Source organism: Toxorhynchites rutilus, chromosome 2 (genome assembly GCF_029784135.1).
Source record: "Toxorhynchites rutilus septentrionalis strain SRP chromosome 2, ASM2978413v1, whole genome shotgun sequence".
Taxonomy (NCBI): Eukaryota; Metazoa; Arthropoda; class Insecta; order Diptera; family Culicidae; genus Toxorhynchites; species Toxorhynchites rutilus.
In genome coordinates, this window is record NC_073745.1 from 164017320 (window position 1) to 164038771 (window position 21452).

The 21452-nt window shown below is 42.3% G+C and overlaps 3 protein-coding genes across 3 annotated transcripts; all 3 read right to left on the reverse strand.

Annotated features, from left to right (window-relative positions):
* Positions 1 to 9304: 9304 nt before the first annotated feature.
* LOC129766300 (uncharacterized) lies at positions 9305 to 10330 on the reverse strand. Its single transcript, XM_055766822.1, has one exon. It carries the CDS (start codon positions 10328 to 10330, stop codon positions 9305 to 9307), a length of 1026 nt encoding a protein of 341 aa, XP_055622797.1.
* A 320-nt stretch (positions 10331 to 10650) lies between these two features.
* Positions 10651 to 13359, reverse strand: LOC129766301 (uncharacterized). The gene is made up of 2 exons (XM_055766823.1): positions 11968 to 13359; positions 10651 to 11472 (listed from the first exon to the last, which is right to left on the reverse strand). Exons 1-2 carry the CDS (start codon positions 13357 to 13359, stop codon positions 10651 to 10653), a joined length of 2214 nt encoding a protein of 737 aa, XP_055622798.1.
* An 888-nt stretch (positions 13360 to 14247) lies between these two features.
* On the reverse strand, positions 14248 to 14901 carry LOC129766302 (uncharacterized). The gene has a single exon (XM_055766824.1). The coding sequence runs from the start codon at positions 14899 to 14901 to the stop codon at positions 14248 to 14250; it is 654 nt and encodes a 217-aa protein (XP_055622799.1).
* Between the last annotated feature and the right edge of the window lie 6551 nt (positions 14902 to 21452).

Genomic DNA, 21452 nt, shown 5'->3' on the forward strand with positions numbered 1-21452 from the left:
ACATCATGCCCAAGGACATCCAGCTGGCCCATCGTATCCGAGGAGAGCGTGCTATATTAGCTTAGCATATAATCAACGGCCCATTTCAGGGCTCCAAATTTGATGGATTAGAGTACAGAAAAGTTTTTTACAGGCCGAACTGAAAGGAGCATTTAGCGAAAATCGTGGTTTCGATAATAATTCGTTACCGATAGGTGCCATGGATATGGATTTCTTAATGAAGAATATGAAATACATGACATGATGTAGTGAATATATCCGAAGAAATCACTTTGGTGAAACTGCATTATAAAATTATTTGTGTACGAATGCCGCAATCGATAGTCGACTCTAATTTGCGCTGGGTAATTTCCTCGGAGGACTCGATTCCTCCTTTGAACATTAATAATCTCTTTCTGGCAAAACGATGTGGTATGAATCACATTATTTGAATGATAGAATGAAGAAGTTTTCTGCCAATTTCCTTCAACCTCCAAACGTATCTTTCTCCCGTTTGTCGTTTTCGCGTTCGCTAATCCTTTCTCACAACACCCATTTCTCGTTTGAGAAATTGTTGAGTAAACATTGTTTGCCAGTGCGCGTAGAGCGGAATTCCTAAAGATTCATTGCACCTCTAATAAATTGCTGAAAGACATGGTCTTACGTTGATCGCACTTGATTGAAAAAATCCAAAACGAAATGTATTTGGTCGCAGCATTATATGAGTAGAAAGCAAATAATCGCTCGAAAATGACTTGATTTTCGCGATGTGAAACATTTTCCGTTTTTCATGTTATGTATCCAATATTGGATACGAAAATTTCCACTGATGGGGAAAAAAAAATATTCAGAAGCTTTCCTGTTAATTGCGATTGATTGAAAAATAACAAAACCAAATGTATTTGGTCACAGTGTTATATGGATAGAAAACATTAAAATAAACTCTTTCGCATGAATGTATTTTTCAATTCCCAGGGGAACTGGCAGATTATTTTTCAGCAACGATGATAGCAACGAGAATTCCGCGCGTGTATGTGTGTGTGTGTGTGGCGGCTGCTCCGATGTTTCAAGCGGAACCGTGGCATCACTCTCCTCCTGATGGATTCCCTTTTGGCCTTAGGTGCACAAACAGGCTCTTGGTGACACCGTTCATCAGCGTTTTCATGATAAACGAAATTAGCTTCACAACAACAGCGACAACATGCTCCAATCGCTATTCAATCATAACTGAGTGGGTTTACGAGCGGCGCTCGCTTATATACCGATTGGTGATTTCAATAGCCTGTTTTGAAAGCAATTTTAAGACTATTGAAACAAGTTTTTGGATCAAAAAGTAACAAGTATATGACGCGTAGACATTTTATCTTTCAAATGAAGTGTTTATCATACCATTTCGTTCAGTTGTTTAAGAGCTATTAACGCTCAAAATCTCGGTCTCCAGCGTAACGCTTTCGTTCTCGAAACTTTGGTTTTACACCCCGGTATAGAAATTAAAGACGTAGTCCTACGTCAAAAACTCCGAACTACAAACTACGAAGTGTACCATGCACAAATCTCTAAGTCGACCGGTTGTTCTCTATGGGCATGAAGCACGGACAATGTTCGAAGGGGACAAGCACTTGGTGTTTTCAAACACCGAGTGTTCAGAACAATATACGGTGGTGTAAAGGAAAACGGAGTATGGAGAAGGAATCACTTTTCATTTTGATTTATTGTGCAACGTAAAAATTTCATGACATTCACTAAAACGCGACGCGAGACAAGCAAAACACTTATTGTTCTTACTACAGAGAGAAAAAATAACGATCGCGCTGCAACTATCAAGCGTTTTGGTCTCTAAGCGGTTCAGTTGTTCGACTGCCGTCGTAGAGGTATTATATATATTCCATTCCATTCCATGCCAAAACGATATAGGTTCTCAGATTTCCGTGAAAAGCGGTAGTTTTGTTCTTTATCGCAAAATATATTTTTTTTTTTTTTTATAAATTCGTTTATTTTTACAGGCTCAGTTACATAAGTTTAAAGGAGCCGAAATCTTAAATATATTTTTAAAACTATATATATGAACAATTTTCTTAAATCTATGGTTAGTAATGTGGGAAACCGATTACTCGTGGTAGACTCGAGATTAAAAGGGTGACATTTTCTCAGGAAAAGGATGGGGTATAAGGAAATTATTACAATGTTGATAATCACACACACTCAATTCTTAAATCTATTCGAACATCAGTTGTGAATTTACATTTCATTCTTCTGTTTATAGCAAGCGGACCAATTACTCACAAAGGAAGAAATGGAGGGTATAAGGATATAAGGATAATCACACACGAACATCGATAGATTTAAGGAAAACATATATTTGGGACATGTAATCAAGGTCTAACCGAGCCAACACATCTCTCACCGGCACATTGGGCTGCCTTCCTCTAGCCCGAAGGGAGTTCTCTAAATTCGATCTGGCAACAAGATACACCTCACACGACCAAACAACGTGTTCGATGTCGTGGTAACCTCGGCCACAAACGCAGATATTGCTGCCGGCCAGATTGAAACGAAAGAGTAGCGCGTCTAACGAACAGTGATTGGACATGAGTCGGGAGAAGGTGCGAATAAAGTCCCGACTCAAGTCCAGACTTTTGAACCATGGTTTGAGGCTAACCTTAGGGATAATCGAGTGAAGCCACCGGCCCAATTCATCTTCGTTCCATTTGCGTTGCCAGTTAGCGATGGTATTTTTACGGACTAAAGAGTAAAATTCATTGAAGGCGATTTGACGCTGATAAATATCGCCTTCAATCGCACCTACCTTTGCTAATGAGTCAGCCCTCTCGTTACCCGGAATTGAGCAATGAGAAGGGACCCACACAAAGGTAATGACATAACAGCGTCTGGATAAAGCACTCAAAATTTCTCGTATTCTCTCAAGGAAGTACGGCGAGTGCTTTTCCGGCCTCACTGAACGGATAGCTTCGACAGAGCAAAGACTATCCGTTACAATGTAATAGTGTTCAACAGGTCGTGAGGCGACGCTGTCCAGCGCCCAATGAATTGCTGCCAATTCAGCAATATACACTGAGCAAGGATTCTGAAGACTGTGTGAGGTGCTAAAAAATTCGTTGAACACTCCAAATCCTGTGGACTCATTTATAGTGGACCCATCAGTAAAGTACATATTATCACAATTGATACCCCTATATTTTTCATCGAAGATCGTTGGAGCGATCCTCGATCGTTGGTAATCTGAATATCCATGGATATCTTGCTTCATGGACAGATCAAAATGCACAGAGGAATTGATGTAGTCAGGGAAACAAACACGGTTGGGAATATACGAAGAAGAATCAACCTGCATGGAGATGAATTCATGATATGAACTCATGAATCCGGAGTGAAAATTTAGCTCGATCAGCCGCTCAAAATTTCCGATCACCAATAGGTTCATGACCTTACACCGGATGAAGAACCGAAGAGATAATAAATTGAAGCGATCTTTTAGTGGGAGTAGGCCTGCCAAAACCTCGAGACTCATGGTATGCGTTGAGGGCATACATCCCAACGCAATACGGAGACAAAGATACTGAATTCGCTCGAGTTTAATTAAGTGTGTTTTGGCAGCTGATTGAAAACAGAAACTGCCATACTCCATCACTGAGAGAATAGTTGTTCTATACAACATTATAAGATCTTCGGGAAGGGGTCCCCACCAGGTGCCGGTAATTGTACGGAGAAAATTTATTCTTTGTTGGCATTTTTTACTCAGATACCTAATATGGGCCCCCCAAGTACATTTGGAGTCGAACCAGACCCCAAGATACTTGAATGACATAGCATGAGTGATCGGTTTACCCAAAAGTTGAAGCTTTGGTTTTGCTGGTCTATGCTTCCTAGAAAAAACCACCATCTCTGTTTTCTCCGTGGAGAATTCGATCCCTAGCCCAATGGCCCAGGTTGAAAAATTGTTCAAAGTATCTTGTAAGGGTCCTTGCAGGTCGGATTCGTTTGAGTCTACGACAGACATCACTCCATCATCTGCAAGTTGTCTTAGGCTGCAATTTTGTGTAAGGCAATTGTCGATGTCGCTTACATAGAAGTTGTAGAAAAGGGGGCTTAAACATGATCCCTGGGGGAGGCCCATGTAAGAGACCCGACTTACTGCCGAATCTCCGTGAGAAAAGTTCAAATGCTTCTCACAAAGCAAGTTATATAACATATTATTCAATAGAGGCGGCAGACCCCGAGAGTGTAATTTGTCTGTCAAAACCTCTATTGAAACAGAATCAAAGGCCCCCTTTATGTCCAAGAATACTGAAGCCATTTGTTTTTTTCCGGCGTAAGCCATTTGAATTTCTGAAGAAAGCAACGCAAGACAATCATTCGTCCCCTTGCCCCTGCGGAACCCATATTGTGTATCTGAGAGTAGGCCATTCGTTTCAACCCATCGATCAAGGCGAAACAAGATCATTTTCTCCAACAATTTCCGTATACAAGACAGCATTGCTATTGGGCGGTACGAATTGAAGTCGGACGCGGGTTTTCCGGGTTTTTGAATAGCTATAACTCGTACTTGTCTCCAATCATCTGGAACAATATTATTCTCCAGAAACCGATTGAATAAATTCAACAAGCGATGTTTCGCCACATCAGGGAGGTTTTTCAGCAAGTTGAACTTAATTCTATCCGATCCCGGAGCAGAATTGTTACATGAAAGCAGAGCAAGAGAGAATTCTACCATCGAAAACTCGGAATCAAGATCGCACCTATCTTGTGGTATATCTCGAACAATTTTTTGCACAGGAGCGGAATCAGGACAAACCTTCCGTGCAAAATTCAAAATCCATCGATGTGAATATTCCTCGCTTTCATTGGATGAAGAGCGATTTCTCATGTTTCGAGCCACTTTCCATAATTTTTTCATTGACGTTTCTCGTGACAAACCTCCCACGAAATTTCGCCAATAAGCACGTTTTTTCCCTTTGATCAAGTTTTTAAATTGATTTTCAAGGTCCAAATACGTCTGAAAATTTTCAGGGGTTCCACGTTTCCGAAAAGCTTTGAATGCGTTCGATTTATCCTGATAAAGCTTGGAACATTGGCTATCCCACCATGGATTGGGAGGCCTTCGACAAATAGTGGAGCCTGGGATGGGTTTCGTTTGAGCGCGAACCGCGCTGTCATAGATCAAACGAGAAATGAAGTTATACTCCTCCAATAGAGGTAAACCATCTCTGGAATTGATGGCTAGAGCAATCGCGTCCGCATATTTTTTCCAGTCAATGTGTCTTGTGAGGTCGTATGCCATGTTTATTGATTCAGAAGAATTCAACCCATTGGTGATAGAAATTTTGATTGGCAAGTGGTCACTACCGTTGGGATCCTGGATTACATTCCACTTGCAATCTAACGATAGTGAATTCGAGCAAAGCGAGAGGTCAAGAGCACTTGGTTTAGCAGGAGGTTTAGGTACACGTGTTGTTTCCCCAGTGTTCAAAACGGTCATATTGAAGCTGTTACAAAGGTCATATATCAACGATGAACGATTGTCGTCGTACTGTTCCCCCCAGGCAGTTCCGTGAGAATTGAAGTCTCCCAAGATCAATCGTGGCTCAGGAAGGAGTGAGCACATGTCAACAAGTTGCTTGCGGCTAACCGCAGCTCTCGGAGGCCAATACAAGCTGACAATACAGAGGTCTTTTCCTCTGATGTTTGCATGACAAGCAACAGCTTCAATCCCTCCAATAGGTGGAAGGTCGATTCGAAAAAATGAGTGGCACTTATTGATCCCCAATAGCACCCCTCCGTATCTGTCATCACGGTCCAAGCGTATAATATTAAAATCGTGGAAAGAGAGATCATCTCGCGAAGAAAGCCAAGTTTCGGACAGAGCAAAAACATCACAATTGAAGTTATGAATTAAAAATTTGAATGTATCCAATTTAGGGATAAGACTACGACAATTCCACTGTAAAACAGTGATATCTCCGACCTCTCTATTTGAATTAGACATCAAGAGAGATAATCATTGCAAGGAGGGGCCATGTTTGCATCAATTGTTGCAAAATTGTCTTTAATACTGGAAGCATTGATATGACAATGGTTCTGATGCAGTCGGAAACATTAAAGCATGTGAAGATTTGAGCCACAAGGTCAGTCAACTTTATAAATCCCGATTGGGAAGTTGAACTGGTCGGTAAAATAGGGACAGTTGGGGTTTTTGATGTCCCTTCGAGTGCTGGGTCGTTCGAAGGTGAATTATTCCCACGGAAGCCAGGAGGAACCTGATTTTGCTTGTCCGCTGCACTCGATTTTTTAGGCATGCTAACAGAGGGTATAACCGGAGGGGCTTGTCCTTGAACTTTGGGAGTGGTCACATTTTTGCGCCGGGGATTCCCTTGGAAGATGTACGGTGTGCCCTCGTTAGCTGTATCCGCTTCCATTTCGTCAACTGGCAGCGAAGCGAAGACATTGTTTGCGGTTAAAGGTTGTTGCTGTTGGGCCAATGGAGAAGCGCCCTTCAAAATTTCCGCAAAAGTGCGCTTCGAGCGTTCCTTTAAAGAGCGCTTCTGCTTCTCCCAGCGACTCTTGTAAGTTTCACAAGCCGAGAGCACGTGCGGATTTCCTCCGCAATATGGACACTTTTGCTCAATCGCACTGCAGGATTTGTCCACATGTTGCTCTCCGCAAGTGGCACAGCGCTCCTTGTTGGCGCAGTAAGCTGCTGTGTGACCAACTGACTTGCATTTCAGGCAAGTCATGGGCTTTGGCACGAAGAGTCGCAGCGGTAGCCTCAATTTGTCCACCATAACGTAGTCAGGGAGGGCGGAGCCAGCAAAAGTGACTCTAAACGAGTCGGACGGCGTAAATTTCGATTCTTTCCCTTCCTGGGAGACTTTGCCGAGTTGTCGGCATTCTAAGATTTTAACCTTAATCAAAGGCAGCTTTTTAAATCTGCCATCTCCTTCCATAATTGATTTGCACGTCAGACCCGTTTCGGTTATCACCCCCGAGATTTCTACGTCATGGGAAGGCACGTAGACACGATATTCCAGGGTAAACCTCTGGTCGACGACAATACCGTTTGCGTCTTTCCGATCAGCCACGACAACACGCAGTTTGGTCGGTCTAACCTTCGTAATTTCTGTCACGGAGGAGTATCTTGCCAGATCTTTCATGATCTGAATAACATTAAGTGCTTTTCCGTTTGGCTTAGGCCTGAAGAAAACAACCCACGGACCAGTTCCAGGTGCATCTTCAGGATAGACCTTGACACGTGGAGAGAAGACAACAGGAGGAGAAGGAGATGACGAGGATTGAAGGGGATCGGGGACAACAGGATGGGGAGGCGAAATCTGAGCTGGGGTAGGAGCGAGGGGGGTTGGAGAGGAGATATTTGTAGGTTTTTTAGAGGGGGGCTTGCTAGAGTTAGCAGACTCGTCCCCGGACGAAACATCCTCTGATGTAGGAACGCGTTTAAGTGTCTTCGCTGTTCCTTTATTTGTTTTTTCAACCAGAGGGGAGTCATCATCAGAGATCTCCATATCTGGAGATCCTGCCCCTCCTTCTGCCATTCCGTAATTGGTACCTCTAATCACAATGTACCCAGTGCTGATGAACTGGCAACCGCTGCTTGCTTCTCAATCGGAGCGCTTGAGCGCTCGGCACTATCACACACCACTAAGAAGTGATGCTCTCCTTCACACTGCTGTAAGTGAACAGCGAATCGCGCTGGTATTGTGTGCGTGCAACTGAGCACCGATGTCCGACTTCGATTGCGATGGCGACAAATCGGCGAAAACTGAAAGCCGGCTGGCCTTGCCAGGCTTTGATGATTCTGCTTTTCTCACTAATTCCGAGTTCACACTGCGTTTTACGATATCTCGAACAGTTCGAAAACGCGCGAAAAAAGCACACCCGGGCGATAAAAAAAAATAACAGCCAACGGTAACCGAAAACAATGCTTTAACGGAGACGCTCACAGCACATGACCGGTTACTCGAAGCTTATGCCGAAGAATGCAAAATATTTGACCCGTATTTTTTTTATGTTTTCAGTAGGGTGACTGTTCAAGATTAGATCTAGCCGTTGGATTCCACAATTGGAAAAAAAACTATTTGATTTCGCGGTTCAAAGAAACACTGTATTTCGAAACGGTTATAACTGAGTTTAATAAATTCGAGATGTGATCTATCCGATGTTCTATTTGTGACTGACTTGACTGCCACTGCCACTGGTATTTTATACGATACCAATGGTCAGTGGTGAATATAGAACAATTCTCCTATTGGCAACCAGCGAGCGAGCGATCATTGTTGCGAAAGAGAAAGACTGTGTTGTCTTTAGTACAACAGTGTGGATCACGTTAGGGTGACCAACTTGGCATAACTATTTCATTCCTTAACATGCCGCCCGCCTTGAAATCATAGGATTTCAATATTTCATACTAATCTAACTAATTTTATAATCGAAATGATGATGGAGACTGTATCCATTTGACTTCTTCTGATGGTGATTCTGCTTCCTACGTGGACTACGTGTTGTTGAATGGTCGGATGGGGCTGCGACATGCGATGATGTTTCCTCTTCTGGTTGATGTGGGGATGTGACGATGTTTCCTCTTCTTCTGTTTGATAAACTTCAAATACGATGAGACCGATGGTTTCCAATGTTGACATCTACACAACATGTTCTCCTGGGCAATTTCCACTGATGCGGGTGACGATGGATCAATACTGGAACAAATGATACGCGCTTTTTATCAAGTAAATTTGAATGCTAACGAGACTTGCCTGGTGCGGAGGCCTCCTGGCCTCCGCGAGTGCCCTAGGCACCAATGACATTGACGACGACTGAATGGATGCTTGATGATTATGAGCTGCCTTGTGGATTTCATACGATGCTGACTGCGATGACATGGACTTCAGGGTAAGATGGCCAGTCCTTCTGATGACCTGTCGTGAGCGAATACAGCTGTCCGAGCAATGGTACCAATGCTCGGATGGAGGAATATTCAACAAACTGCCACGATTCTGCTACGAGATAATTTATTGTATCTTCTTGCTGGTTAGGGTAGTAAGATTGCCTTGGATGGAACATGCACGAGAGTAATGGAGAAACATGCTGTAGACCTTCACCGAAATACAATTGACGGTCTGGTGTGAACTGTTAACTAAATGATGATACCACGCGGGTGATCGTCCCACTCGGGACCTGGAGAAATCTGTCTATGGTGGATGAACATTCCTTGAGCTTTTTGAAATATACAATGAAACAAATACTTAACTGAACGGCGGAGAACTTCCATTAGGAAGTCTCCGCGGTGCCGAAGCACCTACGATGGAAGAGGTTTACACTCTTCTGCTATTGGTGGTGAGAAGTTGTCTCGAACTGGAAGCACACAAATTTTTGAGATGCCTCTCTTGAACAGACCATCGTAGTGTGTTTTCCATTTCCGCCAAATCTGTTGTACATAACTTTGCGACTTCTGCCACAAGAATAAGCGATTCTCAGGAATTTCCTGCAAATCTGGTGAGGGAATTGACACAAGAGGTCTTCCCGCTATGAAATGCCCTGGTGTTAAGGCCTCATAGTCGTTGGGGTCGTTGCTGAGTGGCGTTAAAGGACGAGAGTTCAAAATTGCTGCTAACTGCTGTACCACGGTGTGTATCTCGTCATATGTTAAAACTCTGGATCCAATCGTTTTACGAAACTGCGTTTTGAACGATTTTACGGCGGCCTCCCACAGTCCGCCGAAGTTTGGAGATCTTGGTGGGATAAATTTAAACTGGATCCCTTCAGTTTCACAGTCGCGAGTAACAGTATGTTGAAATTGTTGATTGCACAACTGCAGTCGAAGTAGTTCCAGCTCTCGATTGGCTCCAACAAAATTGGTGGCGTTGTCGCAGGTGATGACTGACGGTTTTCCACGTATAGAAACGAACCGCTTAAGGGCTCCGAGGAATGCCTGGGTTGTGAGGTCAGCAACCACCTCCATGTGCACTGCTTTCGTCGTCAGGCAGACGAAGATTGACACGTAGCATTTTATTGATGTGCTACGACGACCAGGATAGCGTATAAAGAAGGGACCACAAAAATCTACCCCTGTCTTGATAAATGCTGCTGCGGGGTTTACACGATCTGCTGGGAGATCTGCCATCAGTTGCTGGTGAACCGTAGGTTTGTTACGGAAACATGATGTGCACTCGAAAACGACTTTGCGAGCGAGACTGCGAACATTCGTCGGCCAATAACGCTCCCGAACCGAGGCGATCAAGAATTGCTGGCCAGCGTGGAAATGCTTACGATGGTAATGTTCCATAATTAGTTTAGTCAATGGATGCTGGTGATGTAAAATCATGGGGTGTTTCCTGTTTTCGGACACTGGTGCGTTTGCCAGCCGCCCGCCCACGCGTATTATACCGTCGACCAGAATGGGATTCAAAGATGTGATTTTCGATGATTGATTAATCGAACGAGCGTGGGAGAGGTCTTTCAATTCAGTCGGGAAACTCTCCCGTTGAGCTAAGCGGATTAAAACTTGCAAGGCATCTTCATGCTCTGTATGCGTCAGCAAACCGACATGTCTACTGTTACGTCCCTTCGTTTTTGCGTTCAGGATGAATCGGCGAATCAATGCTATTAATCTGACTAGTTCAGGAAATGAGGATCGTAGAAGAATCAACTCGTTCGTAGATTGATTGTGAGTAGCGAGAGTCGTGGTAGACCTTTCCTCCAATAGAGCTTCATCTCCTTCTGACATGGTGTCAGTAGATATCGGCCACAAGGATCGATCGAAGCGCAGCCAAAGTGGACCTTCAAACCAGATTGGTATTGTAATTGAGCGGGAATCATTCCGCGTGAGATGATGTCGGCGGGATTATTTTCGCCAGCTATATGATTCCAGCATCCGTCCTTCGTGATATGCTGTATCTCCGAAACTCGATTGGCTACGAAGATTTGCCAACGAGACGGAAGCGATGATAACCAGCACTTCACTATCATCGAATCGGTCCAAAAATATGCATGGGACGGGATTTGTATACTTTTGCGAACCTTCTCGTATAAATGGCTCAGCAATAAAGCGGATGATAGTTCTAAACGTGGGATGGTTTGTTTTTTCTTTTTTCGATTGATATCTTCTATTGGCGCAACTTTTGATTTGGCCGTGATGAGACGAACGCTAACTGATCCATCAAGTGAGGTGCAGCGTAAATATAGACACGCACCATACGCTGCTTCTGATGCGTCACAGAAGCCGTGGACTTCCACGTGGCTCGCATCACTGGTAAATCCAATCCATCGAGGAACCTTGAGTGACTCGAGGGCAGTTAAATTTCTGCGGTACGTTAACCAGAACTCCTGATGACTGACGGATAATGGCTCATCCCAATCACCCTTTAGTTTCCACAGCTCTTGTAAAAATATTTTCGCCAGTACCACTACAGGACCGATGAGACCAAGTGGGTCAAAAATGCGAGCTATGTCTCCCAAAACAACTCTCTTTTTTTATCCCATTTATTTATTATTAGGCCCATTAGCATTTTATCTGTAACAGAGGCGAGTTTTAATCGTGTACATGTACATATGTTTATGTTTCTATAAATTGTAAATTACACAGTAGCCATTTTTAGGCGTTAGGTTTTTCTGTTCCATTACATTATGGTAAATTACACAGTAGTAGCCATTTAGGCGTAAGGGTATTCTTTCTGTTCTTCCATTGTTCAGCAGACCGGACAGCGGAGACAGTTGATATTGATCATTGTTGGGTTATTTATAGAACAGTAGCCCGATGTTTCTTGCAGAGCAGAGCAGTTATATGGAAAAATCGATCTTATTTCGACCGTGGATCGATCTCCATCGCTGATGATGGTTGCTTGGACGTAGTTATTCTATAACAACACAAAGATGGTCAATTGAGGGTCCTGAGTTTGAACTCACGATCGATCGCTTAGTAAGCGAACGCGTAACCAAGTGGCTACAAAGACCCCCAACAACTCTCTTGGTGATTGTAGGTTCAGAGCTCCAACGAGGTATGGCGTAATTGAATTTATCGACGGATGGTTCCCAAATAAGCCCTAGGGTTTTCACAGTAGACGATGAATCAATCTCAAAGGTTGAGCGATTATCGCGAAGTTCTGAAGGAACATCATCGATAAGCTCCAAATTGTTAGAGCTCCACTTTCTCAAACTGAATCCGGCAGAGTTGAACATATCGATGAGTTGGCAGACAAGTTGCTTTCCAGTTTCGATGCTGTCTGTACCACTCAGAAGATCATCTACATAAAAATCATTCCGAGCCACCTCTGCTGCTAAAGGATGTGTGTGTTTTGCATCATTCGCCAACCGTTGAATGCACTTCGTCGCCAGGTATGGTGCGGAGGTTGTGCCATATGTGACTGTCGTCAGCTGGAAGGTGGTTACCGGTTCGTTGGCAGAATTTCTCCAGAGAATGCGCTGGAGTGGCTGATCTGCTGAATTCAACTTCACCATGCGATACATTTTCGCAATATCGGCTATGATAGCGAACCTTCGGAATCGAAATCGTAATACGATGGAGAGTAAATCCTCCTGCACAACTGGTCCAACCATGAGTCCGTCGTTTAGCGAGACTCCTGTTGAAGTGCGACAGGAAGCGTCGAATACGACCCGTAGCTTGGTCGTGGTGCTGTCGGGTTTTATGATAGCATGATGCGGTAAATGGTACAAAGGCTGTCTGGAATCTTCGTCAGGCGCTTCTATCATATGTCCCATTGCCAAGTATTCTTCGATGAATTCGGTATATTGAGTCTTCAAATTATTGTCTGCTGCAAAACGCTTTTCGATACCATGGAACCTCCTCAATGCGATATCATGTGAATCTCCCAACTGCCTGATTATGTGCTCTTTCTTGGGAAGAGTAACGATGAATTTTCCATCAACATCACGAACGGTTGTGCAATCGTAAATCTCCTCGCACATGGTTTCCTCAACAGAAAAGATGCTTGTGCTTTTGCATGATTCTAACTCCCAGAAATTTGTCAGTAATTCGCGTAGTTCGACATTCGAACAAGGATGAGACACCGTTTTGCGATTATCCACGCTTTTCTCTGACATGCGACCTGAGACAACCCAGCCGAAAACGGTCTTCTGGAGTATGGGACCATTTTCCGATAATTTGATTCTGCCGTTGTCTAAAAGATCGTAATAGTGTCCTATTATAATATCGATGGCACCAGGTTTGAAGAACTGAGGGTCCGCCAGAGTGATGTCGTTCGGAAATGATAGTTGATTCACATCAATCGATTGGGTCGGTAGCTTCGACGTGAGTTTTGAAAGAACATGCATCTGCAAACTTTCAGTGTATGGCGAAATGCTGGTAGAACGGGGACCAACAAATGCCTCTACCATTTTAGTAGATCGTACAGTAAAACCTCCTATTCCTGCAACAGACAGGTGACTGACCGCTTCCGTCAGTCTTAGTTTTTGCGAAAGGTTTGTCGTTATAAAGCAATACTCCGAGCAGGAGTCCAATAATGCCCTCGCTAAGTGAGTATTTCCATGTGGATCTGTCACTCGAATCAAGGCAGTAGATAGTAGAACTTGGCGCAAAGGAGTCAGCATGGTTGCTGACAATTCATTAGTGTGCTCGAATGGAATTGGATCTGTGGTGGGTGGCGAGTGATTGTGTAGAAGCGAATTCGTGTTTGTGATGGGAAATGAATTTGTACTGGGTCCAGGAAGTGGTGTACGTGTTGTCTGGTTCTGGGCAAGTGACTGTGTTTGTTGCTTGTTCGCTGGTGGTGTTCTATTTTGTGATCGTGCGACCAAAGTACTTTGTTACGACGATGATACATTTCTATTTGTTGATTCCATATGCAGTAAGGTGTGATGTTTTTGTTTGCATTGACGACGAACTCCACTTGTACAAGCTCGAACTAGATGTCAGGAAGAGAAACAATTCAAGCATAGCCCATTTCGTTTCACCTTGTCATACCGCTCAGGTATTCTCAAAGCCAGAAACCTTTGACACTTAAATGCTGAGTGCGGACTTTCTCCACAAAACGGACACCGATTCGCTGATTGAATGAACGTATGACTAGTGGCTAATTTCGTTTTCTTGATTTCAATTTGCTGATACTTAGCGGGTGTTATGGATTGTAGTACTGAACAATGTGCACGGAGGAAAGCCGTCAATTCATCATAACTGGGCACATCCTTTGAGCTGTGATGCGATTCCCAGTGGCGGAGAGTTACAGGATCGAGTCTAGAGCATACCATGTACACTAAAATTGTACTTCAGTTAGATGGAGCTTCACCAATCTTTTCCAGCATTTGTAAGTTTCGATCGTATTCGCTGAGAAGATGATTCAATGCTTCGTAATTCTCCCTCTTCATTGGTTCCTCTGCAAATAGTGCATCTAGGTGAGCCTTGACGATAAGCTTCTTGTTTTCGTACCGGGTTTCCAACACTTCCCACGCAACTGTATAATTGACCGCTGACATTTCTATGGAATTTACCTCTTGGAGCGCTTCACCTGTGAGGGATGACCGAAGATACGTGAACTTATCCATTTCGGTAAGCTGTTCGTTCCGATGGATGAGGCTTCTAAACATATCTCGGAATGTAACCCAATCTCGTGTCTTGCCTCCAAAGCTTGGCAGTCGTATTTCTGGAAGTTTGACACGTGATTGCACACACGATTGATCCGACGGTTGTATCTTCGAAGAGGAGGATGATGACGTTTGTAAATCGGACTGTAGACTCTGTAGGGTTGATTTTCTTCTCACGGCGTAGAATTTCTTCATGGCTGACTCCAACATTTCCAGTCTAACTTGGATTTGCAACTGATGCTTCTCTGGTTTAAACTTCCGTATAAACTGCTGCACAGCGTCGAATGTGTTCTGGACCTGTCGTTGCTGCTTCTTCAAATCTTTCATCTCATTGCTCATTTTCGTACTTTGGAATAATTCACACAATATTCGAAAGATAATCGGAACAAATGATAGTAATTTTATGACGTATGATTCAGTAGTTATTTTTTACGTTTCTCGAGAATTGGAATATCAACGATATTGAAAATATGTAGAATCGATTCGAGCGGACTTCAGCGAGGGGAACCGACCAAGCGAACAAACAAGCCGAAAAATGCCAGCAGAAACCAAGACCAACCGTCAATATGCGTGAAATGAAGGACCAACAGTTTCCCAAAAAACAATTCGCATGCAATGGAAATTTCTTTGAAGGTTTTATTTAAACTTTATTTCATTTCACTCGAGAGAAAGTATACGCCACATGCAAGACGACACCACAGACCAACCATGCACATGGAAAACTACTTCCCTCTGCCAATTATCCAAAACTGCGTGTCCAGGTCCTCAGGATCTTCTGCTGCTTCGTATCCGGTGATTCGCTGCGACTGTCGAACCCTGCTCACTCTTTCCTGCTATCGTTGCACTATCCGATAAACTTTTATCGGGATGAAAACCACTATTCTTCACTATTGGCTTCTTTAGTTCACTAGTGTTTTCTATTGATCACTATTGTTCTACCACAATGATCCTTTTCAGGATATCACAATGGTGATGAAAGTCACTATTGTTCTTGCACAAAGGCCAGAATTGTGCCAATATGTGCCACTATTGTGAACAACACAATACTATTGTGCACTGCACAATACGATTGTACTCGAAAGTTTTTGTTCACTACTTTTTTCCACTAAACTAATCCAACGGCTAATCTGTCCACCGGTCGAACATCCGGTTCGAAGGACCAAAAATGTTCAAGATTAGATCTAGCCGTTGGATTCCACAATTGGAAAAAAAACTATTTGATTTCGCGGTCCAAAGAAACACTGTATTTCGAAACGGTTATAACTGAGTTTAATAAATTCGAGATGTGATCTATCCGATGTTCTATTTGTGACTGACTTGACTGCCACTGCCACTGGTATTTTATACGATACCAATGGTCAGTGGTGAATATAGAACAATTCTCCTATTGGCAACCAGCGAGCGAGCGATCATTGTTGCGAAAGAGAAAGACTGTGTTGTCTTTAGTACAACAGTGTGGATCACGTTAGGGTGACCAACTTGGCATAACTATTTCATTCCTTAACAGTGACCATGTCCATTTTAGGGTTGGTTGTCCGAAAAATGAACTTTTTCCTCTTTTTTTCGAAAAAATGAATTATTTTTTTAAATACATAACTTTTGAACTACTAGACCGATTCAGATGATCGTCATATCAAATTAAAGTCAATCACCTTTTTTGATAATGGTTTTTGAAAAAATACTATACCTGCCGAAAATTGGAATTCTGTTCTCGTTATTATTGATTGTATTCGTTTTTTATTGTTTTCATAGTCTCGGGACCAAAGGCGCTGTATTTTTTCACATAACATATGTCGAAACCAGAGAGGCGTTTGTTTTCGATTTTGAGTTATGATTTTTCAAAGTTAACCAATGGTCCAAAAAATCATTTTTCATTTTTTTACCAAAAATGACTTTGTTCAATTTTTTTTAAATTTTTGAACCACTAGAACCACTTGGATATGTTATGTAATAAACCTCAGTTTTCAAGAAAAAATATAAAAAATACAGCATCCTTGGTCCCGAAACTATGTAAACTATAAAAAACTAATACAATATATAATTACGAAATCAAAATCCAGTAGATCAAAAGTAATGAATTTTTGTGTAGGAGAAAAGAGGAAAAAAATCATTTTTCGAACCATCGGTTAACTTTAAAAATCATAACTAAAAAACGAAAAAAAACGCCTCTCTGGTTTCGACATAAGTTATGTGAAAGATCCTCAGCTTTCCACAAAAAAATATAAAAAAATATAGCGCCTTTGGTCCCGACACTATGAAAACAATAAAAAACGAATACAATCACTAATAACTAGAGCAGGATTCGAATTTTCTGCAGGTATAGTATTTTTCCAAAAAAGACCAGGCGATTGGCTTTAATTTGATATGTCGATAATCTGAATAGGTATGGAGGCGATCTGGCGTAGTGGTAACATCCATACCTCTCAGGCAGAGATCACGAGTTCAATTCTCACTCCCGACATTCTTCCAAAAATGGAAGCAAAAGTGACGAACCAGCTGAAATGTGTTGAAAGTCACTCTAATAGAGAAAAAAATGTAAGGGGTTGTATCTAGGACACGACCGCATGTTTTCGACGTAGAACTACGCAATTATATTATGCAATCCACTTGTTTAACACTTCGAATATTATTTTAGAATGCATCGAAATTTTTATAATATATTATGTTCTTCGTTAAATTAAATTTGATGAACGTCCTTTTACGTTTAATATGATGTCTAGGACTACCAAAATATGTGAACGGAAGAATTGTCAAACGATCATTGTATTATACATTTCCCTCTGAAATTATTGCATATCTCATGTTTACGTAGTTCTCGAACCGCGACAGTTCATTCACCTCTAGTATCTGAAGTGACAATTTTCCCAGGTTTCTCAATTCAAACGTACGTTTTAGGGAAACATATTCCGGTCTGCACAACGACAAGCTAGTACAAAAGTACTCAACACCAAAAAATACCCCCGACTTGCATGTATTTGCAAAGCAGATTCCCCCAGGCACATTAGTCCGTGTTAGGGAAACACAGCTCAGTGGGAAAAAATACCCCCGACTTGCATGTTTTGACAAAGCGGATTCCCCCAGGTACATTGATTTTGAAGTCCGTGTTAGGGAAACATGGAAACAAAAATACCCTCGACTTGCATGTATATTTGCAAAGCGGATTTCTACCGGTACATCGATTTTGAAGTCTGTGTTGGGGAAACCTTAAATCGAGCCAATCAACCCTTGGCAGTTAGGGCGTTTAGATAACGCTTGAAATTTCACAGTTATTCAATTGTTCATCTCATTAAAAATATCATTTTATTAATTGTGATAGACGCGTCGAACAATTGATGCAAACATCTTTCCGATCTGTTAAGAAATGTTCGAGTTATAAGCATTAGAAATACGGGTAGGGTTAGCACACAAATCGGCAGAACAAATGTATGGGAAAAAAGGAAGTTTTTCCAGTTTTCATGAATTTAAACCGTTTAGAGATTAGCGAATTGTAATGTATAGCATATCAAACGAATCTTAGAGAATTTTCGATTCGATTGGTATGCAAATCATGAGAATTCGTTCACAGTGAAAATAGTTATTGACGTTAACTTTATTCCATAGAAATTTGACCTGTTTTCTGATTTGGCTCCCTTCCTGAAAGACGTAGTTCTACGTCAATAATCTAGTAGTTCAAAGTTATGAATTTTTGAAAAAAGTCATTTTTGGAAAAAAGAGGAAAAAGTTGATTTTTACCGAAAGAGTACTATAAACATGGTATCAAGTTGCTAGATCGCTATAATCGCTGTATATATTCCCTATCAATTGATGCAAACATCTTTCCGATCCGGTAAGGAATGTTCGAGTTATAAGCATTCGAAATCTTTCAATCTGCATGTTTTGTGTTCAGGTTTTCATTTTACCCTCTGTTCAGTTCTACGCCAACCGAACTGAAGCGACAGCATCTAGTAGCACGCATGATTTGCACACGACACCACAAACCACGATTACCCCTCCCACAGCGCAACTATGAGCCAGCCATCACTAAAACACGCTGTGCTCGACGGCATAAAAACGCACGCTTGTCGCGGCACGGCATTCAGTTTTGCGTGAGCCGTGGTGCAGTGAACATTGGAGACCATCAGCAGAGTAGGAGAAAAACATCATCACCAGCAGCAGCTGTAGCAGTCGCAGCAGCAATGAAACTGCACAGTTAGCAGTAAGAAGCTGCACCGCCGGCAAGAAGAAAACCATTTCAGTGCTACCGAATAAAAGTAACGCGCCCGCAGCGGAGCGCATCAGTCGCTACCAAACCATCAGAGTGTGAAGATCAAAGTGAATTATAAATTTGAAATACAAAGAGAAAACGTTAACATGAATAAAATAGTGTAAAACGTGATAGTCTCCAGTGTTTGCGTCCGACCGCCGGAACATCCAATCCTCCACTTCTGCCGCACCAAAAGAGTAAAAGTTTTCTAACAGAGTCTTGGGAAAGCCTTTCTCAAGGCTCTTCGAGTAAAAGCGGTTGCTGCTAGCCAAGCTAGTCCAGTCCAACTGCGTCGTTGGCTTCATGAGGCGAAGCCAACCCAAGGAGTCCGGCCCAGCTGCCCTCCTGGGAAGGAACACAGCGGTTCCTGCTCCCACCCGGCTTGGTTCCCACTGGGAACGCGAGCACACTAACGACCGGCGCAATTACAATCCACTGCAGCCCCAACACCCTCTATATATTCCGGTTAGACATAGTCCCACGTCAAAAAATAGTTTTACCTTATAAGCTTTTCAGCTGAAGTCTCGGCACGGTATTTCATAAATCCGGATTTCGTTGTTTTGGGGTCGAATGGCAAAGTAATTCTCTTTATGTCGTCTATCTCCGGTTGTAGTGTTGCTTTCTACAAATTCCTTCCCTTAAGCATTTACTGTGGCCGCTTTGTAAATATTTTCTTTTTCTTTTGACGTGGGACTACGTCTAACCGGAATATATGGAGGGTTAAATTAAAACATGAACACAGAACATGCAGGAAAAAATGCAAGATTTCGAATGCTTATAACTCGAACATATCTCACTGGATCGGAAAGATGTTTGCATCAATTGATAGGGAATATTTCTACGCATCTATCGCAACTAACAAAATGTTATTTTTCATTAGATAAACAATTGAATAACTGTAAAATATTAGGCGTTATCTAAACGCCCTAACTGCCTCGTTTTGATTGGCCCGATTTACGATTTCCCTAACACAGCCATCAAAACCAAGCAGCCTTGGGGAAATCGACATTGCAAATACATGAAAGTAGGGGGACTTTTGTTCTCAACGAAAAATGTTCCCTAACACAGACTTCAAACCCAAGCAGCGATGGAGAAATCGGCATTGCAAACACATGAAAGTAGGGGGAGCTTTTGTTCCCACCGAAATGTGTTCTGGAGGAAATCGGCATTTCAAATTCATGCAAGTCGGAGGTATTTTTGTTCCGACTGAAATGTGTTTCCCTAACACAGACTTGAAATCTAGGAGCTTGGGGAAATTGGCATTGCAGATACATGTAAATCGGGGGTAGTTTTGTTCCGATTGAAATGTGTTTCCCTAACACAGACTTCAAAACCAATGTTTCTGGGGAAATCGGCTCTGTACTTTTGTCCTCGCTTGCCTTCTGCAGACTGGAATATGTCTGACCTAACACGACCTTCTAAACTTAGGAACCTGGGAAAATCGTGCAGACACTAGAAGCGAATGAACTTTCCAGTTTCAAGCAAATTCGCGATTTGAGAAGTACGTACACTTGAGAGATGTAAAATTCAGAGGGAAATGTAAAATAAAATAATCGTTTGATAGTTCTTCCGTACATATATTTTTTCCTAGGCATCATACCAAACGTAAAAGGTACGACATTAAATTTACTTGTAACGAAGAACATAATCTATCACAATGCATGATTGACCTTACATGGCAATATACAATCTTTTTACTCACAAAGCATTGAATTCAATTGAATTTGGAAACTGTTTCATTCAATCCAGAATTTAAACGAATGATTGCTAACCTAAGGTAGTCCCACGTCAACCTTGCGGTTGTATCATAGATACAACCCACCCATTTTTTTCTCGATGGGGAGGATGCCGCTTTCCATTCTAAGGCGATGTGTCATGGAACGCAAGGCGGCTTGTTTTTCGCACCAAAATGATTCGAATCGCTCGTTATGAAACGGTCAGTGGAAGTTGATTTGCGGTAGATTCCAAATTTCAGGATGTTGTCTTCTTTCCTGGTAATATCCAAGTCCAGGAAAGGCAGTTTTCCATCCACCTTCTTTTGAAATATGATCGAATTGTGGTGTGAATTCAGCCTGTCGAGCGTTTTGCCTAGGTAGCGTTCTTCCACCGATGCGAAAATGTCATCTACGTATCGTTTCCATGTTCAAAGGAAAAGTTTTTATTTAATTTCAACTTCAAAGTCGCTCATGTAAATATTCGCCAGAAGAGGTGAAAGTTTACGGCCTATGCTTAAACTAAACGTTTGCTTGTAAATGTTTCCCCTGAATGCGAAAAAAATCTTCATACATACTTCGGCAACAAGAAGGTAAGCCCCGATGTGATGATGTGGCGCATGACTTCGATCAAGTGTCGGTGTAGGTTTTTTGAAGCTTCTACAACGGGTACGCTAGGGAAAAGGGCTGCAGTCGAACGATACTAAAATTTCCCCGCGTCTTACCTTAAATCCATCAAGCTGTTTGACATAATCCACGGAGTTTTTGAAGCTTTTCCCGTGGGTCACGGGATATTCCTTCGTCGCCTCTACTAACCACCCGACCATTATTTACAGTTGGTGTTTTTCGTTTGAGGAGATAGGCCGCATTTCTACAGGGTTTTTGTGGATCTTCGGTAAACAGTACAGTAATGCTACCATAGGGTTGGGAACATG

Excerpts from the sequence above, each read along its gene's own strand:
- LOC129766300 (XM_055766822.1), bottom strand. The coding sequence starts at position 10,330 with ATGATTTTACATCACCAGCATCCATTGACTAAACTAATTATGGAACAT.
- LOC129766301 (XM_055766823.1), bottom strand. The coding sequence starts at position 13,359 with ATGGTAGAGGCATTTGTTGGTCCCCGTTCTACCAGCATTTCGCCATAC. Across the intron at positions 11,473-11,967 it reads AACCTACAATCACCAAGAGA|AGAGTTGTTTTGGGAGACAT; the intron begins GTTGTTGGGGGT and ends GGATAAAAAAAG.
- LOC129766302 (XM_055766824.1), bottom strand. The coding sequence starts at position 14,901 with ATGAGCAATGAGATGAAAGATTTGAAGAAGCAGCAACGACAGGTCCAG.